The 11,717-nt window shown below is 33.2% G+C and overlaps 1 protein-coding gene and 1 non-coding gene across 2 annotated transcripts; one reads left to right on the top strand and one right to left on the bottom strand.

The window, feature by feature from the left end:
* Positions 1-3,171: 3,171 nt before the first annotated feature.
* On the top strand, positions 3,172-5,200 carry LOC131599241 (polygalacturonase-like). Its single transcript, XM_058871670.1, has 4 exons — positions 3,172-3,349; positions 3,518-3,844; positions 4,005-4,523; positions 4,598-5,200. Exons 1-4 carry the CDS (start codon positions 3,221-3,223, stop codon positions 5,024-5,026), a joined length of 1,404 nt encoding a protein of 467 aa, XP_058727653.1. The 5' UTR covers positions 3,172-3,220; the 3' UTR covers positions 5,027-5,200.
* Positions 5,201-9,055: 3,855 nt separating this feature from the next.
* On the bottom strand, positions 9,056-9,162 carry LOC131600763 (small nucleolar RNA R71). The gene has a single exon (XR_009283373.1). It is a non-coding gene; the product is annotated as a small nucleolar RNA R71 (small nucleolar RNA).
* Positions 9,163-11,717: the final 2,555 nt, after the last annotated feature.

The following is an 11,717-nucleotide window of genomic DNA, read 5'->3' as shown; positions in this document are numbered from 1 at the left end:
ATAACCAATAGATCTTTAATGCACTAACCTTTCTCTTCTTCCTTCTTGATTTTTTAGGGTTTATCAAGGATCGATGAAGGCTCCAGCCGTTTACCCTAAACTAATTATTTTCCTTTTTCCTTTTTATTTCCCCTTTCCTCGCAAGTGTTTATTGTAATAGCGTAGGATTTTATTTTTTCTGCCTTTTATTTCGCCTAATATTAATTGATGTGGTTAGTAACCCTAGGGAGTGCAACCCTGAATTGAACATAGAATCACTAATTTTACAAGATAATATAACTAAATCTAACCACCTGATTGTGACACACACACACACACTTTTGGGTGACCCCTCTTGTTGCCTGTTGCCTTATTACTGTTGCTTTGTTGCCTTACTAATTATGCCTTTAAAATAGTCAAGTCCCTCGATTCCGAGGATACCTAAAGCAAATGTTGCCCTCAGTTCATTCATCATCAGTTTTTTGTCCCTCGATGTTGCCTCGGTAAATGATGATTTGTCCCCATTGCTAAGGTATCCTCGCCTGTTACCTAAAGATAAAATGACTATTTTATCCTTCCCTTAGACTACCTGTCCTCTTTATGGCAAGGACAGTCTTGTGGCGAACGATAACTTCGATGACCCTTTTTAAATCCAATGAAAGGACTACCTGCCCTCTTTACGGTATAGATAGCCCTTTCCCATTAAAGTCTTAAAGAACAGAAACTTATAATTTTAGTGTAATTGCTTCTAATTGCTTGCTCTGGTTTAAGTTTAAATTTTACCTTTTTTCAAAAACCTTCAAAATGGCTACGCTTATTTTACAAGCTAAAGTCCTTATTCAATTTCTTTTTCTATTCGCTTCAACATTTTGAAAACAAAAAGTGAGCTAAGGAATTAAAAGCCCATGGATAACCATGGATACAAAGGGTGCTTTAAACCTTCCCTTTGTATAACTTACCCCCCGAACTCAAAATCTTTTTAAAGGTCTTTTTCTGTTCTTTTAGCCTTTCTATAAATTGGATAAAATAAAAGTCGGTGGCGACTCTTGCTATCCGCACATTTCAAAAAGTCAGTTCTCGCACCGTATTACAGTATGTATAGTTTTAGCCAAAATATGCCAAAGGGGGAGATTGTTGATGTTTTTATTGGCTGATTGGCGTCTATGTTTGGCTAAAACATAATAGCAGCAAAATATAATATAGTGTATAAATCTTGCAAATATAAAAGAACAAAAGGGTACAAAAGCAAGATGTTATATGGAATGTCATGACATCAACTCATGACATCGCGCTTGCAAAACTGGAATGAAGATTCAGTTTGATTCTCAAACAGATACAAAATATTCTATGAATATTATGTAATCCAATGTGGCACGGATTTAAAGGTCAATAGAATCAAGTCAGAATATTAAAGAATCAAATCAGAATATTGAAGATTCAGCAGTTTCTAATTTAGGAGATAAATTAGGAAACTTGTGATTGAAGACCTTTCTTTTAGCAGAAGATATCTGAATATTTGTAACAGCCAGGAGTGCTGCGATTTGTAAGCCCAAGTTCAATTGGTAATAGGTTATAAATAGTAACCTAATTTGATAGAAAAATATAGAAAACCGTGTTTAGAAAAGATGTAGTCATTAGGGTTTCAATAGGTAGACCACCCAGGCTGTGGCATGGCTGCCATGTCCTTCTCGAAACCTGTAGGTAAGAGAAGTTAGTGTTCTCACTCGAAACCTGTAGGTAAGAGTTGAGTATTGTGTTCTTGATTGAAGTTGTGAAGCAAGGTCAAGTTATTGTTCATTGTTAATTGTTTAAATAGCTGTTGCAGGATTGTAACAGTTAGGTATCACTAGGGAGTGAGCAAAGGTTCTCTTGTCTTAGATGGAGTTCTAAGATAAAGGTTGCATTGGGTTGTGACTAGGTAAACCAGAGGTTGTTTATCTGTATATCAGAGGTTATTTATTTGTAAACCAGAGGTTGTTTATCTGTAAACCAGAGGTTGTTTACATAAAATAGTACTACTGATAGTGAAATCTTCTTCCTGGCTTGGTAGCCCCCAGAGTAGGTAGTTAAACCGAACTGGGTTAACAATTCACAGTGTTATTTATCTTCTACATAACCTGTTCAGTTTTGGATGTAACATCGCATATAACATCAGGTTCAGGTTTGATAGTTGTTCCTTTTACATAACCAATAAATATTACAATCTGGTTATATTGACTGAACATACATGATCCTAGTACTCATGGACTCCTTATTAGGAGTAATTAAAATCGGGGATCTTTCTGTTATGCCTTTGCTATGCCAATACCATATCAGATGTCTTGACATCGTGAGTGACATCCTGAGTCTGTCATACCAGAATTTCACTTAATGTCTAGTTTCAAAAGTGTTGGTATTGTGTTTATTAGTAGGACTGGAAATGGAGACGCCCACCTGCTTGTTGGTGTTGGTAGATCCTTTGGATCAAGAACATGGACGGGACATATTTCGATTTTAAGTCATGTAATATGTAGTTTTCCTGCTGTTTCAGTTTAATGAAATCTGTCTTAACATAAAAAAAAGTAATAAACTAACATGAGTTGAGACAAAATAAACATATGTACTAGAAATGCTAAGGAAATCATCCAAAATATTAAAAGTGTCTCCGCAACTGGTGAATGGAAAAAAATCTATCTTTCCTTCAAAATAAATCTTTCTTAGAGCTTCAGTTACATAGAATGCAGAGGGACTATCAAGTGAGTTCGATGTTATAGGTTCATCAACCAAAACAATTTTTTTATGGGTTTCTCTTTTTTAAAACGAAAACTTTTAAAGTTGCAACATTACTAATGATATTTTTACCAAAATACTTACAATTATTTTTTATTTTATGTTTTAGTAAAAAAATACCACAATGGAAAGATAAACAAAGGTTAATTTTGAAAAATGACTAACAATTGTTAACAAATTAAATCGTATTATAATTAGTCTCCTTAGTGTTATATTTAGAAAGTAAAAGTGTAATGATAAAGTCAAAGACAAGTATAGTAACTTGTTATCCACATGAGATGAAAAATGATTGTTATTAATAAACACAAAAAAGAACCAAACAAATAAAAAAGGAATGAGACATATTTAGAAATAGTTTGTTTGCCTTGTTCATGATAAATTCAAGTATAAATAGTGTTCCACCTTACTCTGAAGTAACACAATCATTCAAGAGAAGTAAAAGTATATAAAAATAATAATAATCAAAGAGGAGATGATGAAGAACTTCAAAATTTCCATAATTATTTCATTCCTATATTTTCTAGCGGACCTTGTTGCAGCTCAATCCGGGGTCTTTGACATAACAAAATTTGGTGGAGCACCAGATGCAGATATCACCAAGGTAATAATTATTCCTGTTGAGTCGACAATGAGAAAGCAATTAGTTTATAATAATAATTTATGTTGAATTTAAAATGAGAAAACAATTAGTTTCTAATAATTATTCTTGTTGAATTGAGAATGAGAAAATAATTAGTTTTTAATCGACTGTAATTTTTCCCTTCATAAGGCTTTCACCACTGCTTGGAACGAAGCATGTGCATCAACAACTGCCGCCAAAATTGTGATTCCGGTTGGTACATACAAGATGGGTTTATTAGAAGTTAAAGGTCCTTGTAAGGCTCCTGTTGAAGTTCAAGTCGATGGCACAATTCAAGCACCTCCAAACAATGCTGACCTTAAAGGAGCTGAACAATGGATCAGGTTTGATGGTATAGACTCCCTTACCGTATCTGGGAAAGGAGTTTTTGATGGTCAAGGTGCAACTGCATGGAAAGATGCCTCAATTGCTTGGAAAGATAAAGATCATGGAAAAGGTTCCAAACTACGCGCAATTGTAAGTATTAATCACCCAAAAAACTATATTCAATAATGAAAAGTCGTACTCATAATTAAGTATTTTGGTTGAATTCCAACAAAATCATAATAATTAAGGTTTTTGGTTGAATTCCCACAAAAAAGCATTATAATTAAGTTTTTTGGTTGAATTCCAACAGAATGTGTATTTTGCAAACTGCAAAAACTGCTTGGTCACTGGTGTTACATCTAAGGACAGCAAATATTTTCATTTTATGGTTCTGGGGTGTACCAATATCAAATTTGATGCCGTCAAAATTATAGCTCCTGATGAAAGTCCTAACACTGATGGAATCCACTTGGGAAGATCAAATGGTGTTACAATTATTAATACCGACATTGGCACTGGAGATGATTGCGTATCATTGGGTGATGGTAGCAAAAATGTAACTGTCGAAAATGTGAAATGTGGACCTGGACATGGTATTAGTGTTGGAAGCCTTGGAAAGTATCCAAATGAAGAGGATGTAGCAGGTTTTATAGTTAAGAATTGTACTCTTACAAAAACTGAAAATGGTGTGAGGATTAAGACTTGGCCTGATACACCAGGAAAAATTACTGTTAGTGATATGCATTTTGAAGATATTACCATGAATGATGTCATGAACCCTGTCATCGTTGATCAAGAGTATTGTCCATGGAATCAATGTTCCAAAAAGGTAATAATCACTCGCATCTTTATATGTTAATTTTTAAATTTGAATTTATATGACTAACATTTTGTATGGTTTAGAATCCATCACAAATAAAGCTAAGCAAGGTTACATTCAAGAACATTAAGGGTACATCTGGAACATCAGAAGGAGTGATTATTATTTGTAGCAGTGGTGTACCATGCGATGGTGTGGAGTTAAATAATGTTGATCTCACATTCAATGGAGCACCAGCAGTAGCTAAATGTTCTCATGTAAAACCAGTAGTTACAGGAAAAGCTCCTGTTTGCGGAGGTTCAGCTTCGGCATCACCTTCAGCTTCACCAACTTCTCCTTCAGCATCACCTTCAGCTTCACCAGCTTCAACTTCAGCATCACCTTCAGCTTCACCAACTTCGGATTCTACATCACCTTCAGCTTCACCAGCTTCAGCTTCAGCATCACCTTCAACTTCACCAGCTTCAAGTTCAGCATCACCTTCAACTTCACCAGCTTCAGCTCCTGCTTAATAATTTTTTTCTTTTATAAAAATTAATTTAAAAAAGTAGACAAACCATCCCCATAATGCGAGGATGTAGTAATATTGTCCTATAGGAATACAAAACTTTATATATCTATTAAAACTATTTGTATGTATATTTTTTCCTTCTCAATAAAAATTAAATTTCACTTAGTTTGTATAATCAGCGAGTTAAAATACATTGTTCAAATACTTGAGACTGATACTTAAGAATGTTTTATGAAAATATGTGAAATGTACTAAGATGTCAACAAAAGAAAATGAGTAAATGTTCAAATGCATAGAAATGGTTAGTGGAACTCTAAAATGTAAACATTATACACACCCAACGAAATATATTAAGTACTACTACTCAAATAGGACTCAAAGATCAAGCTATTCTTCAAACTACAAGTATTTGAAAATTCAAGACTACACTAAAAGTTCCATATGGGTTAATTAAATTCAAAATTCCATATTCTTTATCCTTAACGACCATTTAACAGCTACTAAAAGCTTATCAGTTTGATCCAGCCCATGATAAGATTAGTACATGTTTTTTGGTTATGCTTACTCCTTTTTATCATTTCCTTGATCACATATTCACATTATACCCTCATTTCCATGTTAAAAGTGTAGAAATTGAGTTGAAGTCCATGTTAATTCAACTTTCTGAGCACATCCACAATTTTCTTCAATCCATCTTTGTTCTCCATTGATATTGATCATAGTATTGTACGAGTAGAGACATCCGACGCACAATTTAATTCCGTCATATCTATAATATATAAAATTTTATGTTCTGCCAAATACTATTTTGCCCTTCTGGTCCCTTATTCCGCCACGTGGATGGCTTCTTCTTCCTTCTTTAATTTTTTTCAGTTGTTGTAGTTTCTTATACTCAACGTTGCTTTTTCAATTTGCTTTTTTTTTTCAAATGCTTTCCATTTCATTAGAACCAATGCATGACTACAATCTAATAAAACATTTTTTTATCTTTTGTTGGGAAGGCAAAATATCTTTTTTCCCCATATTTTACTCAATTAACATCATTACTCTTTTCTTATTTCTATTTCAATCAAATCATTTAGTTCTCTCTTAATATTCAAAACACTCCTTCTATTTTCTCCAACAACTTCTCTTTCTCTCTTCTCTCTCTCTCTCTCTCTTCCATTGTAGCTTCTCTCTAATTATTCTTTCTTCTTCAACTTCAATATTTTTTATTCATTCATATATCATATTTTTATCTTTACTAATTTTTTACACTTTTATGATTTCTTTTTCCTTTTTTCCAGGTTGTTAATTTATTGATACCCACATGGAAAATCTTAATAAAACAACATTAAATATGTAAGTTTGAACATAATTTTTTTTCTCTTTTTCATGTCTTTACATCTTTTAGTTCTTGTATTTTTTTCAAGTTATAGATCTATCAATAAGAATGCAAAAATGGATAGTAAAAATACAGCAACAATGTTTGTGAAAACATGATTTGTGGTTAGCAATTTTACATCAGATCTGTTGTTTTCATTTAAGTTATTAATCTTGTCACCACCTTCTTTTTAACATCATTCTCCCCTTCTTTTGTTTTGTTAGGTTACACATAGATCTGAAGATGGAGATACGAAGAAGAAAATATGTATTAAAACAAGAGGCTAAATTGAATCTTATTTTTATGGGTCATGCTAACGAGTGCCTCAGGGGCACTGGTTAAGCATACCAAATAAAAAAGATATTCTAGATTCAACACATTGAATATATCTAATCTTCTTTAAAAAAGTTGACTATTTATGTTTTCAATGCATTTAATACATATATTTTGGGTAAAAACGTATCTTATTACTTTATTAAACAATGCTCAACTTACCATTTTAATCTCTTAACCAGTGTCCCTGGGGCACTCGTTAACATTACCTATTTTTATTTATGTAGATTTATTTTGAGGTTGAAAATTTAATTAAATTTATTTTTTAAAAAACTTTGTACAAGATATATATTGTTGAGTTTTTTCAATTTCTTAATCGTTACAATTTTGTGGATGCAATTTACCATTGATAAAAAAAAATATTGAGATTTGCTTTTATTATAAAATTAATTTTATATTTACTACTATTAATGCTGATATTTTTTCTTACCATTCAACATTGTTACAGGGTGCATATATTATTACTATAATTTATTACCTATGGTTATCATATGTTTGAAGTTTGAAAATCAGTATTGTTGTTATTATAATTTTATTTTAAATTATACACATATTTGTAGTTTTGATTTAATGGAAATCTTGAATATATGAGATTTACTTTCAATGTATAATATTACATCTAATATTTAGCATATCTATACTCTAATATATAGGGTTTGATGTGAGATCTTACTATTTATAAAAGTCAGATATTGTGGGATATTAGACAAAAAAAACTTTTCTAAAAGCCAGATCCACAATGTTTTTTTACAAAATATTATAAAAAATCGTATTTTTATTTGATAAGGATTAATTTTATAATTCCTTTTAATTGTTACAATGAATAATTTATTTAATATATACAAAGTTTAATATTTTTTGTTTTTTCTATTTTTTTTAATTTTTTACTATACAATATAATTTTTTCTTCTTTCTATGATGTGTAGTGCTTATTGATGATGGAAGTGTTAGGTGGAGAAGTGAAATTAGATTTGACAATTCTCTAACAATAATTGTATTTTATTTTCCTCAATTTCCATTATAATACTAATAATAATAGTAATAAATATCATTATAATATTATTCTAAGGTTTTAATTTAAAATTAATCAATTAAGAATAAGTTCTCACACCTACCCTTACCAAATACCCTTAATCATGCTAATATAATTTCACAATCAAACACACAATGACTAAATATTATTTCGACTGCTCTGATACATTTGTAACGCCTCAAATTGCTTTCACGATTATCGACTGATCCCACAAACCAACACGGGTCTTTTCAACAAGATTCGTCCTTACTCACACACTTTTCGAGAAACTTTCCAGAAGGTCACCCATCCAAAAATTGCTCAAAATCAAGCACGCTTAAATATGGAGTTCTTATAATTTTACACCACACTATCCTTATTTTTTTTTTTACTTTACAAGAAGTTGGATTCAAAATCATCACCTATTGCTATTTCTCTACTTATGCTTAAAGTGAAATAATAGTTTTAATACAAAAGTCATATCTAAGTAGTAACACTCCCAATAGGTATAACACTCTTATACTTATTAGTTGTTGCAAGAAAACGTGTATACATGCATGTGACACCTTTGAGAATTACGAACAAGTTTTTGGTTTCGTTGTCGTGGAGTTATTTTTACTACATTTTGATTTTTTGTATTTGAGTCTATTAGATTTCATTTTAAGCATTTATGTTTCTGACATTCTGTTGTGGTTTGGTGTCACAACAGGTGTAAGCCATTGCTCGCACAGATTGTTGCACCCTACTCACAACGAATTTTTTGAACCTAAAAGAACCTTCAGGGTGCTAAGAAGGCATATATGTGCTAGACGTATCCCAAAAGTTCATGCAGAAGTTAATCTGCCTGACATTGATCAACCAGAATGACCTTCACCTTTACCAGAGGAGTCAGACGAAGAAGAGTATATCCCAGTTATGGCAGACAATGACATTTTTTGTAATGTCAATGACAGGGCGCGGTACATCAGAGAATATGATGTCTTTGATCCTACTTCCATGAATACTGGCATTGTCTTACCAGAACTCACTGCAGGTTAATTTGAATTCAAACCGATGATGTTCCAAATGCTACAAACTACTGGTCAATATTCTGGATCTCTCAATGAAGACCCTCATCTACATTTGAGGCAATTTCTGGATGTAGCTAGCAACTTCAAAATTCAAGGCGTGACTGATGATGCCTTCCGGTTAAGGTAGTTTCCTTAGTCTCTAAGGGATAGAGCCAAAAGTTGGTTAAATTCCCTATATTCTAATTCCATTGCCACATGGAATGACTTGGATGAGAATTCTTAGCTATGTATTTTCCTCCTTCGATGAATGCAAAGATGAGAAACGAAATATCATCATTTAGGCAAGGAGATGAAGAATCCCTATTTGAAGCTTGGGAACGGTTCAAGGAGCTACTTAGGCAATGCCCTCACCATGACATCCCTATTTGCATCCAGCTCGATATATTCTATAATGGGCTAGTTCCTTCTTTAAGGAACAGCTTGATACATCTAGTGGATGAGTGCTTTTATCTAAATCCTATGAAGAAGGATATCGGTTGATAGAGAGCATCACGACCAACACTTACTAATGGCCTTTTACTATAGCTAATGTGAGCAATACTCATAAGAGACCTGCTGGAGTTTATGAATTCACTTAAACTTTAACCCTTGCTGCTCAAGTGACCCAAATTCATCAAATGATGAAGAATCTGATGACTCCATAAGCGACTAAGCCTGAACCACTAAAGGTGGTTACTGACGCATCAGAAGTTTCATGTGTCTACTTTGGAGGGGCACATTTGTTTGAAGAATGCATTGCAAACCTATTTTCTGCCAACTATATGGGCAACAACAACCCTTACAACCCTGAATGGCGCAAGCTCTGAGTTCAAGACCAATGGGGACACTTCCTAGCTCAATTGAGACACCTACTACATTAGGGGTGAAGAATGTGGAAACTTGCAAAGTTATCAAGTTAAGAAGTGGTAAGGAATGTGAAACACTCTCACACAAGGACGCTGAGACTAGTGGTGTCCTGCCTGTTGAGGACAACACTGAAGACAAAGACATGTCGGCCGAGGAACCGACTTCAATAGAGAATGATGGAGACAAAATTGATGCAACTGAACATGGCAAGACTTCTGAGTCAGCTAAACATCCTGAAGTCAGGCCAAAACTAGCCAAAGAGAAAAAGTTTGTTCAAGAGAGACCACCACCTCCTTTACCTCAAAGGATTAGGAAGGAAAAAGAGGAGCAATAATTTGGCAAGTTTATGGAGATACTCAAGCAGCTTCATGCCAGCATACCTTTGATAGAAGTGATTGAACAAATGCCAAATTACTCCAAGTTAATGAAGGATATGATTACCAAAAGGAAGAGAGTGGGAGAGTTTACCATTATTGCACTTACTCAAGAATGTAGCCAATTGGTGCAAGGAAAGCTCCCTCCTAAGATGAAGGATCCTGAAAGTTTCACTATCTCTTGCAGCATTGGTGACTCATTTTATGGAAAAGCACTATGCAATTTGAGGGAAAGCATTAATCTTAAGCCTTTGTTCGTATTCAAGAAGCTAGGGATAGGCGCAACTAGGCCTACAACCATCACTCTACAAATGGCAGATAGAAGTATTTGCTATCATCAAGGGAAGATTGATGATGTTTTGGTCAGGGTTGACAAATTTTTATTCCCTACTGACTTCATCATATGGACTTTGATGATGATGAAGACATCCCTATTCTGTTGGGAAGACCTTTCCTTGCTACGGGTAGGACATTGATTGATGTGGAGAAAGGTGAAATAATTATGAGGATAAACGGTCAAAAAGTAGTATTTAATGTGTTGAATGCATTACAATACCCATAAGAAGAGGTTGGTGATTGTTCAATGATTTCTAGTTGGGACAAAATTGTTCATAATAGTTTGCTAAAGTCCACTGATGTCTTAACTCAAGAGCTGGGGAAAGTAAGGGAGATTTTACAAGAAGGAATAATATATGGTCCTATGAACCAATCCGTTGTGATAAGAGAACCAATGGAGGTATTTGATTTAGAGGTTGACCAAAAACAACATTCACCAACCATAGAGGTTCCTCCCGAGTTAGAACTTAAGCAACTTCCTGCTCATCTTCAATATGCATTTCTGGAGGCAGGACAAAAGTTGTCTCTGATTGTGGCAACAGACTTAGCTGATGAATAAAGGGTATCATTCCTACTGTACATAATTCTTTTGGAAGAAAATGCCAAGAATAGTATTGAGAGTCAAAGAAGATTGAACCTCATCATAAAGGAAGTGGTTAAAAAGGAAATTGTCATACCTCAAAATTTTCCCTCATATATTTGCGAACGTCAGTCCAGTTGGTAAGGATTCGAGGGTAAAAAGTATAAGAGCGCAAGGGGCTTTGGCTAATATGCATAAGGATTTTCCTTATGCACCATGCATAAGCCTACATAAGTCATTGGATCATGTTTTTTTAATCCAGTATTGAGTATTGAGTATTGAGTGGTGAGTATCGAGTATTGAGTAATAACAATTGATGTCTAGAATTTGATCCAAGGATCCATAATAATATATGCATGGTGCATAGATTTTTATCTATGCACGGTAACTGCACCCAGTGCAAGGACCCGAGTTCGAATCACACTTCTAACATTTTCTCCTTTTATTTGTTTATAACCATAGTTTTAATTTTATTTTCATTTAATTAAAAAATCACAAAAAAAATCATTTTTTTAATCATTTATTTTTTAATTTTCGTAATTAATTAAATATTTATTTTTTAATAGTCAATTTTTCATTTTTGTGCATTTTTAGTCAAAATATTCTAAAATATTCAAAAGTTCCAAAAAAGAAAGTTTTAAAGTCAAATTTGTTATTTCGAACATATAATATTATATTAATAATTCTCAATCAATTTCCATCAAAGTTTTTATTATATTTACCTTTTTTTAATTTTGAGTCTAAAATTGCACACTATAAAACTAACACTCACGTACAC

The sequence above is a fragment of the Vicia villosa genome, linkage group LG4 (genome assembly GCF_029867415.1).
Source record: "Vicia villosa cultivar HV-30 ecotype Madison, WI linkage group LG4, Vvil1.0, whole genome shotgun sequence".
Lineage (NCBI taxonomy): Eukaryota > Viridiplantae > Streptophyta > Magnoliopsida > Fabales > Fabaceae > Vicia > Vicia villosa.
This window is presented reverse-complemented; position numbering and strand designations above follow the sequence as displayed.